Source organism: Gadus macrocephalus, chromosome 11 (assembly GCF_031168955.1).
Source record: "Gadus macrocephalus chromosome 11, ASM3116895v1".
NCBI lineage: Eukaryota > Metazoa > Chordata > Actinopteri > Gadiformes > Gadidae > Gadus > Gadus macrocephalus.
Window position 1 is genome coordinate 24104059 of NC_082392.1, and position 25013 is coordinate 24129071.

The 25013-nt window shown below is 44.8% G+C and overlaps 1 protein-coding gene across 5 annotated transcripts in view; it reads right to left on the minus strand.

The window, feature by feature from the left end:
• The window catches only part of LOC132468278 (protein HIRA), a 38842-nt gene extending 17442 nt beyond the window's left edge, over positions 1-21400 (minus strand). For 2 of the 5 annotated variants that reach the window (XM_060066005.1, XM_060066004.1), the window contains exons 1-8: positions 21195-21400; positions 20589-20651; positions 4362-4472; positions 3963-4053; positions 3598-3692; positions 2557-2652; positions 1865-2025; positions 656-823 (exon numbers count right to left, since the gene is read on the minus strand). In XM_060066005.1, coding sequence (XP_059921988.1) covers positions 656-823; positions 1865-2025; positions 2557-2652; positions 3598-3692; positions 3963-4053; positions 4362-4472; positions 20589-20651; positions 21195-21231 — 822 coding nt within the window. In that variant the 5' untranslated portion in view covers positions 21232-21400. Of the gene's footprint in view, positions 1-655; positions 824-1864; positions 2026-2556; positions 2653-3597; positions 3693-3962; positions 4054-4361; positions 4473-9295; positions 9447-10076; positions 10196-13745; positions 13899-20588; positions 20652-21194 lie in introns of those variants that run through there. The other 3 variants (XM_060066006.1, XM_060066007.1, XM_060066008.1) reach the window with 3 other exon arrangements.
• Positions 21401-25013: the final 3613 nt, after the last annotated feature.

Genomic DNA, 25013 nt, shown 5'->3' on the forward strand with positions numbered 1-25013 from the left:
ACATTGTTCAAATTGTCTATATATACAGGGGGTCGTGAGGTGGCCTCAACCCCAGGGAGGTAGCCTGTCCCTGGCTGGAGTCAGAGCTCAGCTGACTATAAGCCGCGCCTTTTTTCCCATTTTTCGATTCTGCGGTTTATATAACGGTGCGGCTAATCTGTGGATTTCTACAGCTAACGGCCACTAGGGGACCTCCTAAATCTATGGATTTTACAGGTTACAGTCCACGAACCTTAACTCTATGGGCTCTATGACCGGTCCACGCCCCCCCACCTTTAAGCAGCGGGCTCCAGTGCGGCTTATATATGTACACATCATTCAATTTAGCTGCTGCGGCTTATACTAGCTTTATTTATTCGATTTTTTACAATGGAAGTCAACTTCCATTTTTTACAGTGGAAGTCAAAGGGCGGCCCATTCTTCGACACCTCAACTACTTCAGACTACGTAACTTGGTAAATTTTTAACCGTTAACCTTCGTTCATTAAATTCATCACTTGAACTATTTGTTTAACTGTAGCACTTTATTTGCTTCCAAGTTCCAACCATTTGACATTTTTCAAATGATGTGCATGTTGACATTGTTTACTCCATTTAGACTTTTGACCTCACTTGATTTAAGCCATTCAACTTTTCAAAACACACACGCACGCACCACTACGGTGACAGCCTTCCTGTGGCCCACAAAGTCCATGTTGGTCCTCCAGCCGTCACGCTCCACGATCTGCGCTGTGGGTCCAGAGTTGTTCATGGCGTGGGCCGAGACCAGGTACTGACCGTCTGGAGACCAGGACAGACGCAGGACATGGGTGGTCCCCCCGCACTGAGAGGAGGACATAGAGAGACAGAGACAGGACGTCAGACCAGTCTGCAGGCACCACTGGGCACCAAGGTCCAGTATCTGTAAGTATCTGTAAGGACCACCTGGCACTCATGGAAGCCCCAACCACAGCGAGATATACCAGCATCCAATGAGGAAGTGACAAACATTGCAGTAGCACCGGGTGGCCACTACGAGGTGGTACCAAAAGGGAGCAATTCTTCGTTGACTCACATGTTAAACAGGCCGTTTTCACAGTCTTATTAAACCTATTTACAGCCTGGTCCAAAAAAACATTCTAGTCAGTATGTTTAGTTCATATCCCCATGACAACACTGAGGGGGGTGAATTTTTTTTTAGGATGCTAGTTTTTATTTTATTGGTGGTTAAAATGTATGATTAATTAGGGGCGCGGCCTCTTGAGTGGCAGCTAGCCGCTATCACGTCACCTAGATGGGCGTATCTCCCGCTCCCCATCAATGGGGGGCGGGAGATCAATGCCTATTTTTTGGTTAAAGGAAATGAGGCGGAGTCAAACTATGACGAGTCAAACTAAGATAGCGACACGCATAAACCAAGAGTATTGGAAGCAGTTGGAATAACTGAGGTCTGCCCAGATGCTACATCCATCTTATATACTATCTATGCACTCATGCCCATCAGATATTGTTATCAATACAAATGTTTAACATATTATAACAGACTATTCAAAATTGACAGCAGCTCTCTGAGTAAAAATTTATATTTTATGCATGAGATGGACGGATCTTTATGTAGATAGGTTGGCTTATGTAGGTCTATCATGTAGGGGGTTGGAGGGCACGATTCCCAAGTTAGCCTTGGTGTTCTTGATCTTTGGAGACAGTTTTCAAAACATTTAATTCAGTCCTTCTACTTGCAGAGTTCGCTCTGGGGACCCCATGGGGACCCGCTCTGGGGACCCCATGGGACCCCAGAGAGAAACAGAGATGGAGAGAAGAGGCGGCAGTCTGTGTGAGGTGGTAACCCTAGATACCGTGGTAACCTAGCTATGTGCAGCCTGACCTCGCTGAAGGGTTTGGTGATGTCCGTCTCCATCTGCCAGTCCACCGTCCGCCAGACCTTCAGGCTGTGGTCGTCCGCCTGCGACGCAATGTACTTCCCCACCGGGTCCCAGGTCAGGCCCTTCACCAGCCCAGTGTGGCCCCGCAGGCAGCTCACCATCTCTGGCATTAGGAGAGGTATATGTGAACCCAGGGAGAGTTAGCCAAACCGATATCATCTCATGTCAGTCAGGATACATTCCCTGGTTCTCTGCAGAGAACCAACTGAATATATGACGGTTTATGCTGAATCCAACCACCTTGTTTTTAGGTCTGAACGTACAGGCATCGTGCCGAACTAAGTGATGTGTAGTAGCTTGCTTGTGGCTAAAAAATAAATAAAAAATGTACCATAAGATATATATAGTCAGTTACAAGTCAGCACTCCCCTGAAATGCTGATATGCATATCCCACAAACTTCATTTTTCATATTTATAATTAACAATGTCTTGGTAGCTGTTAAATATGGCAATATAATATAAATACAGGGATATTAAGCCCTGGCTTCAACATATAGCTTTAGGCTAATAATCAGTTTATTTTATTGGAAAACAAATACATATAAAAATTTAACTAACTAACAGATCAAGGATGGGAACCACTGAACATTGGCGCTCTGAGGCGTTTGTCTCGATGTGTGTGATTGGTCTTACCTGGGAACTTGCGTGCGTTCCAGATGACAATGGTGTTGTCCACGCTGCAGGACGCCAGCCACACATCATGAGGAGACCAGGCCACATCCATCACATCTGGGAAGAGAACACACAAACACCTCATCCTCATCCTCATCGTCATCCGCTTATCCGGGGTCGGGTCGCGGGGGGAGCAGCTCAAGCAGGGGGCCCCAGACTTCCCTTTCCCGGGCCACATAGGGGGATCCCGAGGCGTTCCCAGGCCAGTGTTGAGATATAATCTCTCCACCTAGTCCTGGGTCTTCCCCGAGGTCTCCTCCCCACTGGACGTGCCTGAAACACCTCCCAAGGAAGGCGCCCAGTGGGCATCCTTACCAGATGCCCGAACCACCTCAGCTGACTCCTCCTTACACACAAACACATTGAACTTTATGGCGCGTTTCCACTCGGGGTGCGGAACGGATCGGATCGCAAAGGTGCGGGTCGGGTCGCGTTTCCACCGCCAAAAATGGGCGTGACCCGGACTTTGCCGTACACGTTCCGGCCCCGTTCTCGGGACTCCTCCGTTGGGGTACCGCAAACGAGACGAGACGCCTGAAAGGGTCCCGTGAAATTCTAGCTACACCCCCCCTCCGTTGATTGGTCGAAAGAATCGTCACTTTCGGGTGACGCGGGGATAAAAACAAACGAACAGTAGCCTCGAGGTATTATTCTTTACAATTAACTTGTCCCGTAAAACGCTTGCTTGGGTGAACAAGGAGGTAGAGACGTTCGTCTGCATTCTTGGGGAGGACGTTTTTTACGATGTTTACGTAGCTGCCGCGGCGATCGACATCCGGCCTACCACAAAGGGTACTGTCGGCAGTTGAAACGCGACCTCGGAACTGAGCTGGGCTATACTGCCCCCTCCCTACCGCACCTTTGCGATCCGATCCGTTCCGCACCCTGCAGTGGAAACGCGGCATTAGTTGCAGAAAACACTGCAAAAGGTTAGCTTTATGTGTGAAAGGACCAGTGTGTGTGTGCGTGTGCATGCTTGCGTGTATGCACATGTGTGTTTACCTCCAGTATGGTTCCTTAGGATCGTGACACACCTCCATTGCTCCACGTTGGCCAACTTATTGCTGGACCCGAACACCGTGCTGGGACCGATTAACCTGGCAAACAAATTTGTTCTAGATATTATAGATATATCTTTTTTTGTTAGATATTAATCATAGAAAAACATCTTGTCCACAAGGACACTTTCTGCCTGTTACCTCATATTAAGATTATCTAGAGCGGCAGCACACATTTAATAGCTGAGAATGTACTAGTGAGTCAATGTAGGGTTCTGTATACACAGATCATGTAGTACTGGTTCTCATTGCTGACTGTTTATTTTAATATGTAAACAATAATTTGTAGGTAGACTAATCGTTACATACGCTGCTCGCTTCCACACCATGACCAGCTTGTCATCTCCCCCAGATGCCAGGTACAGGCCGTTGTTAGACCAGCGCACGCAGTTCACACATGCTGCACACACACACAGACACACGATACTTAACCATAACGTGAAAACAGTTCTAAAAAGTTAGAAGATAGTCATAAGTCATACTTTATAAACAGCATGAAGTATAAAAAGCATAAATAGTACAAACAATATATAGGCCTACTGTTTATATATATTAGAAAGACTACGCCTTCATAGAATAAATTGTATAAAGCATGAATATCATATACAAAAGTATAAATTGTATAAGTATAAAAGCATACGGCATAAAATAGAGATAATATAGAATATAAATAGGATATAGTTTGGTATAATACTGAGCCGCAGTTACCCAGGTGATTGTCCATTTGGCAAAGCATCTTTGGGATGTGTTCTTTCTTCTCATCGTCCTCTCTCAGGACGGGGGCCATGTTCCAGATCATCACCTTTCCAGAATCCTCTCCTGCAAACACGAAGAAAAGCAGGATATACGTAACAGAGTTAGAAATAGATTTGAATGATTAAGTGTAAAAGTTTATGATTATGTGTAAAATATGTAAAAGTTAGTTATGCCATCACAGTAATGTTACTACATTCGAAGGTAAATGCATTTTGTTTTGTTTTCATACATGCAGAGCCTGTAAAGATCAACACCACCACGCTTTATGAAGACATTTTGTCTGTTGTTTGTCTTGTATTTCACTTTATATTAATGCTGTTGTTTATTGTTTTATATGATTATTTGTTTTGTAATGTTTAAGAAATAATTGTGTTCTTTAGGTAAAAAATAATTATTTTGATATAATAGAGAGCAGTGTTGCCATGAGACAGAGAGCCTGTAAAGTTCAACACCACCACGCTTTATGAAGACATTTTGTCGGTTGTCTTGTTTCCAGGCCTTCTTTAAAAATAAAGAAGAAAAAAAGCACGTTGTTGTCCATCAGTTCTTCACTGAATGACCACCGTTACACTGTTGCCGTGACCCGGATGCTGCGTTGGACATACAGATCAAATGTGGTCAGAGTTGTTTTTGTAAATGGTTGTTCAGTCCTATGGTTGTTTTTATTTTGTTTGATGTTCCTATTTTATTTTCACATTTGGTAATACACAACGCAAGTACGTGTCATTATGGCCGAGAAGCCAGGTTTTAGCAGTGATCATTTCTCTAGTCTGATTTTCTCTAAGGGAAGAGGTGTGTGGAGAGCGGGCCCTAGTTTTACAGACCGTAATGTTGTTGTGGGGGGATTGGACTGTAGGGGGGAGGGACTTTCCCAGTCATTGCTGACAGCGGTAGGGATTAGGGCTGGGCGATATGGCTGAAAACTGTATCACGATATAAGTGTTTCATATCGGTCGATATCGATAATTATCGATAATTTGTATGACCTATTTAAAATAAGGACCAGGAGAAAAATACACAAAATTATTATTTATTTATTTATTTTTATCTTAAAGGGGACCCATTATGCTTTTTCGACTTGTATGACCTATACACGTTGTTATAATGATTGATAGTCATGTTTAACCATACTAAAGTGTCAAATAATGACGTACATGCATTTCAACGTATTCCCAGCTGACAGTCTGGGGTGGCTGTGCAGAGCGCTAAACACTCGGGGCAACGTTTGCGATTCACTTGTTCACATTTCCGGGAAATCATCTATGTAGAGGCACTCCTGCCGCGCCCCCATATGCCTGGTCAAATCTGCCCGCGCGCGTGCTTCAAGGAAGGTAACCAATCACAACAGAGTTGGGTTGGCAGGAGGGGGGCGAGGGGGCGGAGAATATTAATAATAATCAAGTCAAGTCAAGTCTAAATTAAATAATAAAGTGCTTAACAAAAATTAAGTGTTACAAAAACATGTGCAAAGTGTAAAATGTAAACATATAGAAACCTGAGAACCGAGAAGAACTATCTACTACATATTTTTTACTGCAAGTTTAGTGCAAAAAAGTTCACCCTCTGGTGAATAACATTTCTTTTTTTAAATATATGCAGTGTTTAGTAAACATAGAAGAAATTCAAGTAAAACTGAGGTAGACTTAACATTTACATCTGTAACATCTGAACTATTCATTTTATTGAAAAACAAATCAAAGAGGCATTCACAAGGACAGCTACGTGTCTGGTCCCGATTTCCAACAGCTGGCGTAGCCACGACAACAAGCGACGCATTCAGCTGGTCACCAGTTAACACGGTCACGAGTTGAACTGAAACACCGGGCTTCTCAACGGTAGAGCGGAAGCATATCCTTATCCTTATCCATATCTATGTGATATGCCACTGCCTGGGTTATGTCTTTGTAGCGTTTGGATGCTTTGTCATAAGGCACTGATGCCGAGTACCTCTCCATGGTGGTCTGCTGCTGCTTTTGCGGCGTTGCATTTGCAGATGTTGTTGGCCGTTTTTTTGATACGGCTGTGCTCCAAAGGGTGAGAAGGTGGTAAAATAAGTTTGTTGTACTCCCAGTCTTGGTGGGGACTATGGTCTTGCATAATTTACAGACAACATTAGTCTGACTACGGTCTGACTTGTAAAATCCAAAGAACTGCCATACTGGCGAGCTGACATTTCCATTTTTATCAACTATTTCCTCGCTCGTTGCGGTACCAATCTTTCACATCCCACAGCACGCTGTTTCTGTGAACACGAGACAATGAGATGGCGCAACCAAACTTGATACTGTTACATGATTGGCTATTAGCGTGTCACTCCATACGTTGCTGGTGCGTTTTAGTATTCTCTGCGAACCAACTCGGATCTCGGATCTGACGCCATGCCCACACCTCAAGCTTATTATTTCGCTCGGTCGAAGCTGTTGTCGCGGTAGCATTGGCAGAGTACCAGGCGCTCCAAAATAGGTAGGCTATATGCCATAGGCAGAGATACGGACGCAGTAAGGTATTGCAGTAATACAAGTGATTGAAATGGCCATTTAAACCACCAAAGCGGTCCAAGCACAATGAAAACAGTTCATGCTTCACGTCACACTGGGCGCAGCCATCTTGAATAGTTCAACCAACGTTGCTACGCAACCTCTGGTTCAAAGCGGAGCTAGAATTAGACTTTTTGCTCCGGTTTCTTACGAGGAATAAAAATAATATCGAAACGTTCTATCGAACACATTTTCTATTGATATTGATTTTGTATCTATCGCGATACATATCGTTATCGTTTTATCGCCCAGCCCTAGTAGGGATACAGGGTTAGGTCAGAACTCAGGTTGTAGACCTGTTGGGCAGTTCATGTGGGAGGGTCCTCACACATCCACACCTGGTTTTGCTGATGATCAGGCTCTTCATCAGCTTTCAGACATTATGGGACAGTTAGATACTCAGATTGGGGAGTCCATTGTTGCCAAGTTAATGTCCGCTGGTGTAGTTAACATGGCACCACAACACCACAACGCATCGTCTCCGATGCATATGCTTTATCATATCTCCCGCTAGCTGACTTTTATGCTACCATGCCCAGACCCAACGAGAACCCAGTAGACAACTGGTTGAGGATCAACAGAGCTGCCGATCTTGCTGATGAAGGCCTCCGCAGGCAGGGTAGGCAGATGGAGAACACAGCTGAGGAGGTGAAACGCATGTTTGTGAATTATTGCCCCGACCCTGAACTTGCCTGTATTTTCAAATGTAAGCCTATCCAGGACTGGAGCTCACGAGATGTGCAGCTGAGGATTGATTATTATCAGAGGGAGCTGAGAGCCTCTGGCAGGGCTAACAGACCTGTGCCATTAAAGAGCCAGAACACTGCCTTTCACTCCATGCAGCCCAGCCCAGTGCCTTACAGTCATCCCATGCCCGAGCAGTGTCATACTCAGTTCCCCCCCTCTGTCCCCATTCCAGTTCATAACCCGGTGTGTAACACCGTTCCTACCCAGTGGCATGCTCTGTGCCAGTCTCCTTGTCCCCCATCTTTGCACGTTGTAGCTCAAAACACCCAGCAGTCTGAGGAGAGCATTCTCGCTCGCATAATGGGCATGCTAGAGCAAATTATGGGAAATGTACGCGCTCCTCGTGGTGGGAGGTACCAGGGTGGTGCCCGCGAGAAAGCCTGTCGAGTCTGTGGTGACAGTAAACACAGCACCATCACACATTGCATGTCAGAGAGACTGTGCTTTGTCTGTATAGCCCAAGGCCATACGAAGATGGAGTGTCCCACCAGGTCTTCGACTGAGCCTCACCCTAAGGGAAACTAGACGGCCTGTAATCAGAGGGAGACAGTATGGGTCTAAATGTAAACTCCCAAAGTGAAAACGACTCCGATGCTGAGACAGTGTATATGGCCCACAAAAGCTCATGTGATGATTCAGAAATCAATGTGAATCAGAATACGCATAGAGTTGGAAGTAGAAGCAGCCTTTTTTTCCCACGCCTGTGACAGTTGGGAACGCAGTGACACTGAATGCTATGCTCGACAGTGGGTCTATGGCTTTCAGCATTAATGAGGCAGCAGAGACTAAGCTCAGAGAAGCTGGAGTAGTCACAGCACACAACCAGTTCAGTTCAAACATTGTGCTTGTTGGCTGTGGTGGTCGTCGTGTCAGGCCTAAGTCATCAATCGATGTGGAGATGGAGGTGTACGGCTGTAAGATCCTGGTTCCCACCCTGGTAGTCCAAGGGCAGCATGATGAGTTGATACTTGCCACCAATGTTATCAAGCATATCATCCGCCAGTACAAACTGTGATGGATACTGGAAAGCCGTGTCTACCCCCTATCCTGCTTATGATCCAGAGGCTGAGCAGTATTTGTCTATGCTTGCCGGTCTGCACTGATTGAGTGGTGAAGACGTGCCTGACAAGATAGATACAGTACGATGCAACTCAGCTTTGTGCCTAGAGCCCGGTCATGAGTATTTGATATGGGGGAAGCTACCTCAATCTACCGTTGTGTCTCCTGGCAGTACCGTGATGACAGAGCTCAAATCATGCCGTTCAGCTCCGAGAGGGATTCTGGTGGCGAGTGGTAACGCCTTTGTGGGGTGACAGATGGGTCCCGTTGAAGTTGATCAACACCTCAGACAGACCTGTCTTGGTGAGACGCAACGCCAAACTAGCTGATGTTTTCTCCTGTATGGCGCTCGAGGACATGGATGAGACCAGCTCTGCTGAAGCCCCACTAATCAGCTGTCCTCTAGCAGCCGTGCCCACTGAGAGCCCTCTAACTAAGGGTGACATGCACTCTGCTCACGAGAAGCTTGAGTCAGTTGGGTTGAGTTGGCTTGACATGAACTCTTGCGATGTTTCTGAACAGTGTAAAAGCAAGATGGCTGACCTGATTGTGCGCTACGAGGACATCTTCTCGCACCATCATCTGGATTGTGGAGAGGCGAAGGGCTTCATCATCGCAACATTGCATTCACCTTTCCGATCGAAGGCCATTCCGACTACCGTACAGACGTGTGCCCCCCAGCCAGTATAAGAAGCTGCGCCAAGTACTGAGTGAGATGGAAGAGAAGGAGATTATCAGGAAGTCAACCAGTGAATATGCATCTCCCTTGGTTCTTGAGTGGATAAAGAATGGAGATCTCCGTATCTGTACAGACTTTCGCTGGTTGAATAAGAGGATCCTGAGAGATGCTCACCCTCTCCCCCACCAGGCCGACTGCTTGGCTGCGCTCGGAGGAAACTCTTTGTTTAGTACTATGGACCTGACCTCGGGCTTCTAGAACATGCCGCTGCAAGACGACGACAGGAAATACTCTACCTTCACCACTCCCATGGGCTTGTACGAGTATAACCGCCTACCGCAGGGCCTCTGCAATAGTCCTTGGAGTTTCATGCGCATGATGACTAGCATTTTTGGGGACCAGAACTATCTTAACCCGTTATGCTACCTGGATGATTTGCTGGCTTTTGCGCCTGTTGAGAAGACGGCTCCCGAGCGTTTGGAGATTGTGTTTAGCAGACTCCGTGGTCATAACCCAAAGCTGGCCCCCACGAAGTGCTACTTCATTCGGAAATCTGTGAAGTTCCTTGGGCACATTATCGACGAGAATGGTGTGTCGACCGACCCCAGCAAGGTTGAGGGCATCGCAAAGATGACAAGTACTGACCTGATGGAAGCAGATGGCGTGACTCCATCACAGACATGGATCAGATCTTTCCTTGGGATGATCAATTACTATCAGCACTTTGTGCCCAGCTTTCCTGCCATCGCCAAACCTCTCTTTTCTTTGTTGACTGGCCAGAAACGTAAAGGAAAGCAGATACCTCAGCTTAGACAAAGGTCACAAGGCAGGAAGTTGAGTGCTGCTGATTGGACTCCTGTTATGGAGCAGGCTTTTCAAAAGCTGAAAGTATCGCTGGTTTAGTCATTCTGGCTCACCTCGACTTCACCTGTCCTTTCATGTTGTCAACAGACGCGTCCCTTGATGGTCACGGTGCTGTTCTATCGCAGATCCAAGAGGGGGAGGCTAGAGCAAGACCCATTGCGTTCGCCAGCAAGTCCCTTTCTCAGTCTCAGAGAAACTACCTGGCTCATCGGTTGGAATTCTTGGCCTTAAAGAGGTCAATCTCTGACAAGTTCAGCCATTGGTTGAAGGGGCATGAGTTCACTGTCTGGACAGACAATAATCGGTTGACTCACATCATGACGAAGCCCAAGCTGGACTGCTGTGAGCAACGCTGGGTGGCCAAGTTAGCAAGCTACAACTTTGACATCAAGAACGTGCCAGGCCCACAGAACGTAGTCGCTGATGGCCGGAGTTGTGTGCCCTTTGTTAAAGGGGACCTATTATGCTTTTCGACTTTTATGACCTATAAACGTTGTTATAATGATTGATAGTCATGTTTAACCATACACAAAAAACGATGTAGATTTTCGGGAAACTCTTCCTCTCATCTGGGCACTTTCAGCATTCTCTGTCAACGCTCGGTTTCGTCTTTCTCCGCCCCCTCGCCACCCTCCTGCCAACCCAACTCCGTTGTGATTGGTTACCTTCCTTGAAGCACGCGTGCGGGCAGATTTGACCAGGGGGCGCGGCAGGAGTGCCTCTACGTAGATGATTTCCCGGAAATGTGAACAAGTGAATCGCAAACGTTGCCCCGAGTGTTTAGCGCTCTGCACAGCCACCCCAGACTGTCAGCAGGGAATACGTCGAAATGCATGCATGTCATTATTTGACACTTTAGTATGGTTAAACATGACTATCAATCATTATAACAACGTTTATAGGTCATAAAAGTCGAAAAAGCATAATAGGTCCCCTTTAAAGGACAATTCCGGTATCTTGATAATTGAGCCCCCTTTCTGGTTTGTTTAGGATGAAATAGAGTGGGTGACACCGAAATTTGAACCATTAGTCCTTTCTCGGGTATTTGGCTCATTTTGAATCGCTCCTGCCTGCTTCACAATGGTTGTCTGTGTGCATACACAAACCCGTCAACCCAGCAACCCTAAACGTTCATTTTCAAAAAAGTGCAAGTAACCGGGTGGTTAGTGGCATTCGTGAAGTTTAAAAAATATATATCGGCGCAATATATGGTTTCCATCCGTGTTAGTTGCTAATTGGAACTATTTGCTCAGATACCTCACAACCTCATATAAACTTCCGCACAAGGTCCCACTCCGTGCAGCACCTACTTTCGACTTCCGTCGGCATCTGCCTGCACTTCCCACAGGCACTGGCACACCACCAATTTCCCGTGATCCTGGGGACCGCTTCAGCCGGAGCTTCAGGCCCCTCCGTAGCCCTAGCCTCCATCTCGCTTAGCTCCTCTTGGGTGAATTCTGGTTCAAAACGATACCCTCCGTCGTCAAACTCAAAATCGAGTGCGTCCTCCAGAAGCCACCTTTCATAATCCATTTTCAGTGATTTTCTATGTAATTTTCCCTAATCCGAGGTGCTCACGGTACAAGACTTCAAACCAAGGTAAACAGCCCACCTTTCCGGTTCGGCGGAGTAATATCAACGTGCAGTAATGAGTCTTCCAACTGAAACCAACTGGCGATAAATGTGCAATAAAACACGACAGAAACCATATATTGCGCCGATATATATTTTTTTTACTTCACGAATGCCACTAACCACTCGGTTACTTGCACATTTTTGAAAACGAACGTTTAGGGTTGCTGGGTTGACAGGTTTGTGTATGCACATAGACAACCATTGTAAAGCAGGCAGGAGCGATTCAAAATGAGCCAAATACCCGAGAAAGGACTAATAGTTCAAATTTCGGTGTCACCCACTCTATTTCATCCTAAACAAACCAGAAAGGGGGCTCAATGATCAAAATACCGGAATTGTCCTTTAAGGAGAGAGTTGGCCACAGACTGCTTCAAGAACCTTACAAGAATCGCCTTACTGATGTCCAAGATGTGTCAAGTACCTCCATTCAAGATGCCTTCCGGTGGTCCAGTGGTCGTGATGAGACTCCACGTCCAACAGAGAGTCCTACTCACAGTCTATCCACACCTGTGTATGTCCGCACTCAGTCCGTGGAGATGGATGCAGTGTCTGCAGTCCTTCAGTCACATGATGACTGGGAGGTTGGAGCAAGAACACTATTTGCCACAGTTGATCCTAGCTGGTCAGGACTCACTCCCTGCTTACACAGACAAACAGCTCAAGGACAGAAATCTCTCTCGGGTCTTGTGTTATGTGGAGAGACGCCGCAGACCCTCCAGGAGAGAGCGAGTAAGAGAATCAGTCCCAGTTATGAGATACCTGAAACACTGGGAGAACCTTGTCGTGAGCAATGGCATACTCTACAGAGTCTCAAGGGAACAGAGTCTCAAGGGATCAAGTCGCTAAGTCCAAACATCACCAGTACGTAGTACATGAGACGCTCAAAGCTGAAGTTCTGGGAGGTGTTCATAAACCATGCTGGTCATCAGGGCCAGTTCAGGAGTCTCAGTTTGGCCAGACAGAGGTTCTTCTGGCTCAACCTTGACAGGGATGCAAGAGACTTTGTCCACAACTGCCAGCGTTGCATTGTCAGCAAAACTGTTGAACCTGCCGGCAGGGCACCATTGGAGAGTATAACGTCCGCCAGGCCATTCCAGCTGGTTTACATCGACTTCTGGTCGGCAGAGGACTCAAGGAACAAGTCAGTCGATGTATTGGTAGTTACCGACCACTTCACGAGAATGGCTCAAGCGTTTCCCTGCAAAGATCAGTAGGCCAAACAGGTAGCAAGGGTCCTCTGGGATAAGTACTTCTGCGTATATGGCTTCCCAGAACGTATCCACAGTGACCAAGGAGCTAGCTTTGAGAGTCATCTTATCAGCGAGCTGCTTACGGTCTCTGGTGTGAGGAAGTCACACACAACCCCGTATCATCCGATGGGTAATGGCAGTGTGGAATGTTTCAATAGGACCCTTGGCAACATGATCCGAGCACTGGCACCAGACACAAAAGCTAATTAACAATAGCACAGCTCACGAGACAACCGGCTATGCACCCTTTTTCCTGATGTTTGGTAGGGTTCCTCGTCTTCAAGTTGATGTGCTTTTTCGTACTGTTCTGAATGATCCAGCTGTGGTCAGTTATGACAAGTATGTGGTGTCTTTCACTAAAGACCTGGAGGAAGCTATGGTAATAGCACAGGAACATGTCACAAAAGAACAGCACTGGCACACTGAGCTCTACAACAAGAGAGTGAAAGGGCCCGTCATTGATGTTGGTGACCGTATGCTGTTGGTGAACAGAAAAGAAAGAGAAAAGTCGCAGACCTACTAAAGAAATTGAGACTCGTACATAGAGGATTCGTGACACTGTCACTGGCCAGGAGAAAGTTGTCCATCATAATCGGTTGGATCTTCCTGCCTGTGGACATCGCAAGTGTGGTCTCTGACCCAGCCTCGTCTTCATCTGTTGTTCAGACATTAAACACAAATGATGACGCCGTGTCAGAAGTGGAACGTGGTTCCTTGCCTGATGAAGTGAGTGGAGAAATGGACAATGGGACGTCAGTTCATGAGAGAGGGAGAGGTGATTCCTTGTCTGTTCCGGAGTCTGTGGATCCTGGGGGTAGGACCCTAGAGTGGACCACACAGCAAACGTTCACTGGAAACTCACATGCCAATTCCGCTGACACTGAGAGAATGGCTCCGGTCCCGCTTGCCACTCGAAACAAACCAGAGGAGACGACTGAAAAATCGGATGGAAGACCAGTCCATAGTCTCTGATTCTAGTCCTGTGACTGACACAGACTGACGACACTAGTGACAAACAGTGTACTGTCGCTATGGCTTCGACCACACAGTCCGAACCTCCTAGTACACTCACACAGTTCAAGTCTATGTTTGGTCGTCCAGTCAAACCAGTGACCAGATTGATTTGCGAAATGTCAGGACAGAAAGTTATTCATGACATGCGGTCAAATGTTTTTCTTTTTTTTTATATGCACCTGATAACATATAGGTCAGGATATGTATGTTTTGTAGGGATGTTAATCTCTTTCTGTAGGCTAATAGTACACAGCGTGAATGGGCCTTCAGGGCTCCAGACTGCGACGAAATGGTCGCATTTTGCGAACAAAATTTGAGAGTGTGCGACCGTATTTCCCATCTGGTCGCGCATGTTCGAACAGTAAATTTGCACCTTTTCTCTTACACGTTAAACGTGGAAGGGGCGCGTCAATGAATCTGAAATCATTAGCAGGCCAATGAGTGTAACAAGGATAGGGAATGACGCTAACGTGTCGAGGGGGAGGGTCCTAGAGATTATCGAGCGAACTTAAACGTTTGTGCGAAGGAGAAAGATTTCACAACCTGCTATATGCGTTTACAATGAGCAAGCAAACTATTGACTTGTCCTTCCGACATTCGGCTAGTGTGCCAGTGCAAGTCAGTCCTGCACGGGTCTTATTTTACAAACCCCGCACCCGCCCATACCCGCAATACTTAGCCCGACCAGACCAGCTATAAATTGATATTGACACCCGACCCGCACCCGATGGAAAATTAGAAACATTAGATGGGAATTACACTATCTGGTGTTTGGCATGGTGCTTTAGATTGTTGTGCAAAAAAAGCACATCATCCACTGTTTTTGGTTGACTCCTCCACTCCTGATTAACATATCCAGCACCGTTGAAGTCTCGCTCGCAATCGCAAAACCCGCGCCCGACCCGCGCTGTTCAGGCGTCCGACCCGACTCGTTTCATTCAAATTGTGCGGGTCACCCGAACCAGTGCAGGACTCTGCTTCAGGTGCCATAAAGGGCTTTTCACACGGGAGGTGTTTGTCGGGCCTGATAATGCATTCTCAATGGAGAGGCGAGCGGGCAGAGAGGAGGCTCAGCGTCCAGACAAGCGGGCGCACTCCCGTGAAACTGTCGCTTCAGTACTTGTCGAACGCATGCATGCGCAAACCTGGAAACCGTTGGGATAGATGAGAATCACAATAAAATGTGACCCTGAATTTGAAGCAGCCGGGAGGCTCGGAGGCTGGACTCAGAGGTCGGAACTGCAGTCATGTGATTGACTGAAATCTAGGGAGGCATCTGCTTGGCTACAGAGAGTTCCTTGTTGAAAAAAATGCATTTGTGAATCCAGCCACGTCAGGTGAGTCTCAAAAATCCACATATAAATACAGACCAGTTCACACACAAATGCAAACAAGTTCACTAATGAAAAGCGTCTTGTAAATTCAAGTTTAACAGTTTGTATATAAATGTAACAACATCCAAATACATTTTGATGAAAATTGCAAATATTTTTTTGATTCATATATTTATGGATTTATATTACATTTATTTAAAACAAGGTACATTTGTGTGTGGATGTGTTTGTGAAACCTATTTTTGTGTATAGATAAATTTTACATTTTTTTTGAGGAGATTAATTTATATATAAATCACAAAATACATTTGTGAATCCTTCTCCGTGCATTCATTATTAATGAGACTGTTCTGACCCCATAGTAATACAGGGAAAATTAGTAGAAATGTGAATATTTGGTTGGCATGTTGATTAACGGTGTGTGCCCCTAAAAATTCTGGTTGCGCCCCTAAAATTTTCAGTTAGGGGCCACAGTGCTCCTAGGGAAAAAATAAGTCTGGAGCCCTGGGGTCTCATTTATAAAACTGTGCGTGGGATCGTTACTAATAGTGTACGTACGCCCAAAAGCCAAGTTTTGCGTGCCCAAAAAAATATACAGACTTATAAAACCCTGCGTACGCACACCATACGCAATCTTTGCTTTCTAAATCACAGAGTGCCTACAAGTGTGCGCAGCTGAATCAGCTTCACGTTCCGCCCTGTACACACTAGAGCTGTAGCGATGCGTCGATGATGTCGACCCGTCGACGTCAATAATCCGTCGACGTCAAATTTCTCCGTCGACGATTTTCGACGGAGAAATGGACGAAAGTCACAATAAAGGAAAATGTCCGCGCACGAAATCATCAAAGGTATGGAAATACTTCAAGTTAAGTTCTAAACGGAAAGGTGTTGTGATTTGCACTCTTTGCCAAATGGAGTTGGCATATCACAAGAGCACGACAGCAATGTTGGAGCATCTCAAACGAGAAAGTATCTCGTGCGCATGAGAAAGTATCTCGTGCGCACGAGAAAGTATCTCATGAGCATGGGGAAACATCGTGCGCATATCACTGGCAGTGTGTGTGTGTGTGTGTGTGTGTGTGTGTGTGTGTGTGTGTGTGTGTGTGTGTGTGTGTGTGTGTGTGTGTGTGTGTGTGTGTGTGTGTGTGTGTGTGTGTGTGTGTGTGTGTGTGTGTGTGTGTGTCTCGTCAGCGAGTAGGTGGACGAGCGAGGAGAGCGAGCGATAGCGTGCGTGTCAGTCTAGTGAAGTCATGAAGAGTCCGGTTGTGTGTAAGAATAAAATACCCAGCCTGTCAAGAATCGGTGGCCGCTTCATTCCATCATATTCCGACCTATAAGCAGACTCACTGTCGGTCAAAGTGAAGGGTCATGCTGCCCCCGAGAGCGCATCGGACCTGGAGGGAACACCTGTGCTCCTCGGTCTGGGAGCCGACAGCAGGAAAGATGTAACTAACCATCTCGTAGTTGGAGGCGGAGCGCAAGAGAGTAGGCGCACACATTTTTTTCATGTCCCTTTACGGGTTCCGTATTAAATAAAGTATATTATTAAGAATTTTTTGGGATTTATTTGAGATACATTATGGTTTTTATTAATCGAGCAACAAAAAAAAAAAAAACGTCCAATTGGTCATTAGATTAGTCGACTAATCGATAAAATAATCGCCCGATTAATCGTTTGATAAATAATCGTTTACCCCCAGCCTTAGTACACACCCCTTTTTAACCATTAATGGTCAATTGCAAATGACCTCATGAATGCGATCTGCATATAAAACAGACTCAGATGCAAGTATTATGTCTTGTCGGAAACAATGGCAGAAGGACTGAGAAAAGCAAAAAAGCGAAATTTCACGGAGGTTAAAGTGGAGACACTTGTGGGTGGATGGTGGAGGCCCGAAAAGTAGTTTTGTTCGGCGGTCACGGGATTGGGATCACCAACAACAAAAAGCAGAGTGAGTGGCAACATGTTGCTGCAGCATTGAACTCTGTCAGTAGCACGGAGCGCACAGTCCCAAAATTAAAAAAGAAGTGGTCTGACATAAAGGTTCATATTTTTATGTACCAATAAATTGTTATGGTCCCTAAAGACCCCCCCCCCCCCCCCCCAAATCCTGCCATTTGCATGGTCCGCCAGAAGTGCCATATGGTGCAGCATTACCACGGCGCTCACCTCTGTATTTATAGGGTTACGGTAATAAGACCGAGAACACCTTGGATAATCAGTTTGTAATCACCCACGTAAAATGTTCTTGAACATAACCCCTTTTTAATGCATCAAGAGTAACGGACAACGATTGTGATGCGGAGTGTGGCTTGGTTTTCCACACTTGAGATTTCATTGACATTTGATTATGTGTTTACAGTGTCACATAAAAATATTATGTTATTGAGACATGTTGGACAGATGCTTTATTCCATGCAGTCGCGCCGTCAGTGGACAGTAGCCTGTGGCGTGACGGGATTAATTATAGAGAATTTCTTTTTATTTATATTCTAAGGAGATGTTCCTGGAGTTATAAATGAGAAATAACGCAGTTGACTTAAATTATTCTGATTACATAGATTTAACGCATGATACGGGTTGAAATTAAATTTATGAAGGGCGATGATAAAACATAATCGTTCTTCTCACTCTACAATTTTTCTGTCTGACTTCAGTTCACCAATACTGTGTCGCCAATTCTCCTTTTCCTCCAAACCATGCGTACACATGGGTCAGAGTTGGCTTAGGGCTGCGCACATTCTCCCGTCAAGTTGATTTTTTATAGATCACAACCTTGCCGTGGAAAGTCACGTACGCCAATTTCAGCCCCGTTTTGTGCGTACGCAACGGTTATAAATGAGACCCCTGGTCTTGTGGGGCGTATAAGGCATCCCACCGCCAGTAGTTGGTTGGAGAGATACGTTTCTTTTTCTTCATCTGCTTCATCCTTATGGGATACTTTTGAGGTTGGCTATCCTGTCATTGGGTGACCCTATATTGAGTTTTGGGATGTAGTGTACTTGTGTGCCTAAGTTTGTGCTGTGCAGTTGCTGCTTATATATGGCAAAATTCAGGGAGGCGGGTGTAACGGAGCTAGAAATAGTTTTGATTATGTGCCAGTTTCGCCAGAGTTAAGCAGCCCAACGCCTGATTTCCACTGGGAACGGCTGCGCCGCTGTCACCGCTGCTGATCACTGCCACTCCAATCAATGAAACCATTTCCACCAGGCGCGCTGCAGAACGTCTCAGCAGCGTCCCAGGAGCGGCGCGCCGCTCCGCAGCGCTATCATTCCGTAGCACTTCTATTTCTGACGCAAGCCGTTGCTGAACCGCGTCAATTTCAACAGAGCAGATCGAGCCGGGCAGGAAGTGAAAAAGTAAAACAATAGAGCATCCGGTAAATTTTCAAAATAAAACACAATACTCAGCTCATGTAGCCTATCACAACTTCACATCAACATTACGTCATGACCGGTGGAACCAGGTCAGCAGTCAATCAATGAAAGGGTCTCAGATGGTCGGCAAAATGGATGACGAGACGGATTGTCGAATTGGATCAACATAAAATAATTTATGAAATAAATCATCCTTTTATAAGGCCAATGTCAGAAAGGACAAAGCCTGGCATTTAATTGCAGTAGTTTTGGGAGTGGAAGGTGAGCACATTAGGTTTAGGATAATCGCGTGATCTTGCGTGAATACGGCTGGCTCGCAAGGCAGCACTACGCTGCCGTTACGCGCCTGGTGGAAATGGACTCAGGGCAGAGTTCGCAGCCGTTCCGCGGCGCGTACGTCCCCGCTGAAAATCTGGCGTTAGATTGTATTATTTCTAATGGAGCCTCTTGTGGACTTGTGGTGTACTACAGGTCTGGTGTCTTTTATCTGTTGCGTGTTGCAACAGACATTTCTCTTTAGAGCAGTGTTCCCATGAGACAGAGGTATGTGCATAGTAACAGTTCTCCCTGCATGCATTGTATTTTGTTTAAGGAGAAAGAGATCATTGAGTGTGGCAACCCGGCCATTGCCAATTAAGAAAATGAAGAGCACCTGAGGAACCGGTGGAGAAGGAGCTTAAATAGCCTGCTTCTCCACTCATTCGGGGCTCTCTCAGCCATGTGCCTTGTGCCGGGAGGGAGCCGAGTTGGAGACAGCCGAGTTGGAGAGACGCGGTAGGGGGAGAACGCACCCACCCGTACCAACGCCAATACGCTTCCCCCCAGGACTGAGTGGGAGAAAACGGGAGCGATGAGACGCCGTCCACGCAGCCGGACCAGACCCGGAGACGGACCCTTTTTACCCCATGAGGAAGAACTATTGTTGACTTTTGTTTTACCTTTGTTCCCATGTGAGGCACACAAATAAAAATAGCTGATCTGCAACCCTTGTTTGAGCGTCTCCTTTAGAAAACTCAGCCGCCGACGATCGGGGTTGCCACATTAGGTGGAATATTTTAATGCAGTGTTTGTATTATTTGTTTTAGCATGCAATTTGATGATTTTGGACTAATTGTATTAGCTAATGAAACGTTTATTATTTTCATCAGACCATGTGCATGCTAACTAGCTTATCACATGCTATCACAGTAATGTTACTACATTGGAAGGTAAATGCATTTTGTTTTGTTTTCATACATGCAGAGGCTGTAAAGATCAACACTACCACGCTTTATGAAGACAAACTGTTGTATTCTGTTTCCAGGTAAGTGTAATAAATAAATAACAATCTTGTATTTCACTTTATATTAATGCTGTTTATTATTTTATATGATTGCTGTATGTATGTTTTGTAATGTTTAAGAAATAATTGTTTAGGTAAAAAATAATTATTTTGATATAATAAGAGAGCAGTGTTCCCATGAGACAGAGAGCTCGTAAAGATCAACACCACCACGCTTTATGAAGACATTTTGTCGGTTGTTTTCCGTTTCCAGGCCTTCTTTAAAAATAAAGAAGAAAAAAAAACACGTCGTTGTCCATCAGTTCTTCACTGAATGACCACCGTTACATATACTTACGACTCAAATCAGCATATATAAAAGTAAACGCACAAGACGTGTGTGTGCGAGTGTTCGTACCTTGTCCACCGGTCGCAAACTTTGTTCCATCCGGATGTATGTCGACGGAAAATATTGGTTTTCCTTCACAACACAAAGCACAACTTTTATTACCAGAAAATATTATAATGCGAGATAAGTATGATCAATATAATTGTAAAGATAGGTGCATGGTGCAGTCTGACCAGTCTGTCAGGCTGCTCACTTTAAGGCTGTGAAGTCTGTAACCCTAACCCTAACGTTACCAATAGTCACAAAAAGTACTGATCTGAATGACGTCGCAAATTGTTTAAATATCTCGTCTATACAGCTGATTCAATACATGTGCATGCATTGAAAGTAAATTGCGGGATCAAAATATATGAATTAGCTGAAGGGCTCCATAATAAAAGGGTCATTCAGCAGGTAACTTCACGCCAGAGGAACAGAGAAGAGCCAAGGCCAACTGTACAGACCATGCTATCGGTCCACAAATTAACATACATTGCATGGGAATTTCAAGCTTAAAACTTAACATTTTCTACCCTATGAATAAAAACCACAAAATTAATGTTAGTGTAAAGCAGGCGACCGTCAGGTGGCCGTCAACAAAAGCCCAACTTGTGAACAAGGGATTCAAACCCTCACCGTTGTGGCTGACCCAGCTCGGCTTCAGAAGCTTCATCTTGTAGATCCCTTTAATCTTCTTTGTTTGGAGAATGTTTACTAACTAGATATTATTATACAGCCCCCTCCTTTTGTCTCAAACTCCAGCCGTTACTTGTCTTTCTTCATTCAGCATCTCTGCAGCCCGGACCACAGACGCAGTGACACACAGGAAGTGACACACGGGAAGTGTACATTTGGCTTTTGCCGCTAGGAAACCGTCCATGTCGGAAACGGCTCGGCTCAGCCTGACTGGTTAGTTCCGCGGTTGGTTAAAAAATATTATACAACGGGGGGCCTAAATCCAGCGATCTGATTGGTTCCTAACTGTTGTATAATGAGCGTATACATAACTGCTATGACGCCCGATCATTTTGTGAAAGTATCACTCCGCGCCTTGAAGTGGAAACCGTTACAACCGTTCTCTCGGAGGGACGCTAAAGTGTGTTGCATAGCGACCGTCGTGCATTTTGAAGGCAGCCAGGAGGGACTACTTTTTGGTAGTCTTTAATAAAACGGCTACTTTGACTTTCTTGGTTTTTTTTTAAATGTAGTGTGTCTATGACTTTCGTTTCGCCATTACAGTAACCGTTGTATAAAAGCAATAGATCACTTCAGTCAGTGGCATGTGCTCATTATACCACTGTGAAGGGGGTCGCCGGCCCTCCGCTGCGCGTCGGGGCCGGACAACGCCCCTTAAAGGCACCCAGTGCAACTTTCGAGGCTTAAAAATGAACATTCAATTTCTAGTCTTTTTTACACGTAGTAAGTTTCAATAACTCCATACCATTACATACCGACATTTAAGCAGCAAAGATGAGACGTCGTTGTGTGGTGAGAACTGATACAAAATCGATAACAACAACAATGCCGCCATTTTCTTTATTTTTTGTAACCTACAATAAATAAAGCAGGCTTCCAGTCAATGGAAAAATGGGTTCTCCCCACCGGCGATTGTTGTTGTTTACGATTTTCTATCAGTTCTCACCACACAACGACGTCTCATCTTTGCTCCTTGAATGTCGATATGTAATGGTATGGAGTTATTGAAACTTACTACGTAGAAATTGAATGTTTATTTTTCATTGAATGTTGACATAAAGTTGCACTGGGTGCCTTTAACAGTGGTATAATGAGCACATACCACATCCTGGCGTGATCTATTGCTTAATTATACAACGGGGGGCCTAAATCCAGAGATCTGATTGGTTCCTAACTGTTGTATAATGAGCGTATACATAACTGCTATGACGCCCGATAATTCTGTGAAAGTTTGCATATCACTCCGTGCCTGGAAGTAGAAACAGTTACAAAGTAAAACATATGTTGGATGATGGAGACTAGAGGGTGTAAATGTTGTTACTCCGGGAGTGAGCAAGGCGATGGAGATACTAACGAAAGCTTAGGCACACGGCGAGTGAACTGCTCCATAGGATAAATTGCCGGCGAACCGCTCTAGCCGAGCCTTCTCTCTCTCACGTACACTCCGTTCAGGATCCACTCACACCCTCCAAACCCGACATACGAAGCTGTGCACCATGGGTGATCGGGCCTTTTCTGCTGCTGCCCCTAGACTATGGAACGCCCTCCCTGACCACCTGAGGGCTCCACAGACTACAGCTCTTTTTAAACGGAACCTCAAAACCCATCTCTTTAAAAGAGCATTTAGCTAAACTTTCTTTGAGGTTCCCCTTTTAATAGTTTTTTTTTTTTTTTTTTTTCTCTGAAGCACTTTGAGATTCTTGAATATAAAGTGCATTATAAATAAAATTTATTATTATTATTATTATTTCTCTCGGAGGGACGCTAAAGTGTGTTGCATAGCGACCGTCGTGCATTTTGAAGGCAGCCAGGAGGGACTACTTTTTTGTATTCTTTAATAAAACGGCTACTTTGACTTTCTTGGTTTCTTTTTAAATGTACTGTGTCTATGACTTTCGTTTCGCCATAATAGTAACCGTTGTATAAAAGCAATAGATCACTTCAGTCAGTGGTATGTGCTCATTATACCACTGTGAAGGGGGTCGCCGGCCCTCCGCTGCGCGTCGGGGCCGGACAACGCCCCTTAACAGTGGTATAATGAGCACATACCACAGCCTGTCGTGATCTATTGATTAAATGAAATTTATATGCATCTATAGTTGTATGTGTCACTTTCGAAAAATAGTAACAAAAGTATATACATAATTGCTGAGAGGAATATTGTTCATATTTAAATGGAATTAACTTTGCCCAAAGACAAATAAATATGGCTGTTGAAAAATAGCTCTTATTTTGAAAAAGAACAACTGGAAAAGTAAAATCTATAGTGGCAAAGTCAAGCCTTTTCCAGTAGAGCCAGCGGGACCGATGAGATCGAAAGATATGAATGGGTTTCAATGGAGAGAAAGTAATTATTTTCTGGTCCCAGTCTTTATATGCCCTGGATTACACATATGTTGTTTGTGGATTTAAATTATAATTTTTCATGCAAAGAAAACTAAAGATTTTCCTGAAGAAGTTTGATAATGTTAGGTTTTGTGTGAGGCCGCTTTGTGAGGCCACTACAGCTCTTCGCTGCTCTGCGAATGATGTACGTCAGCACCACTACATGGCGATCTCTCTGCTCCACTTCACCGATTTTTTCAAAGGGGAGGATAACTATGGAGGTAGATTTGTGTCTTTATTATGCAATCAAACAGAATAGGTTTGAGAGCAAAACTTTCCACACTGCAATCAAAAAATAGATGTGAGAGCAAAACTGTCGACACTGCAATAATTTTTTTTTTTATTGCAAGTAAAATAAATGTGATAAAAAAAGTAGTTTGTAACGAGAGAGGGAGTTTTGAAGTCCATGATGAGACAGGGCGGGACTCTGGAGCTGAGAGGACAGAAAATCAATGCGCAGGTATGTCTTCCGTCATAGTAATAGCAAGAATGTTATATTTGAACTGGTGCATGTAGATTTTTTTGTTTAATGATCTGTGGATATTGTAATGGTTTAAAAAATTCACAATATTTTGTCAGATCGAGACTGGCCAATAGAGACGTGTCTTACATCTTTCGGCGTAGGTCCCGCCCACGAGATTCAGCTCAACAGCAAGCAAAGCTTTTGGATTCGCAAGCAAAGCTTTTGGATTCGCAAGCAAAGCTTTTGGATTCGCAAGCAAAACTTTTGGATTCGCAAACTAAACTTTTGGATTCGCAAACAAAACTTTTGGAATTGGAAACAAAGCTTTTGGATTCCCATTAATATTTTTTTTTATCTACCTCCATAGGGCGGGACCTACGCCGAAAGATGTAAGACACGTCTCTATTGGCCAGTCTCGATCTGACAAAATATTGTGAATTTTTTAAACCATTACAATATCCACAGATCATTAAACAAAAAAATCTACATGCACCAGTTCAAACATAACATTCTTGCTATTACTATGACGGAAGACATACCTGCGCATTGATTTTCTGTCCTCTCAGCTCCAGAGTCCCGCTCTGTCTCATCATGGACTTCAAAACTCCCTCTCTCGTTGATTGCAGTGTCGACAGTTTTGCTCTCACATCTATTTTTTGATTGCAGTGTGGAAAGTTTTGCTCTCAAACCTATTCTGTTTGATTGCATAATAAAGACACAAATCTACCTCCATAAGATTGTCGGTCTACATACTACTACAGGTCAGAAATGCTTTGCAAAAAAGCTGCAGCAATGTTATTTTAAAATTATAATTGATTATAATTTCTATGCAAAACATCTATAAATTAGGTTGGAAGTCTAAAAGGGTACCAGAGAAGGGTACGTTGTTTGTGTAAAGAATCAATGTCCTG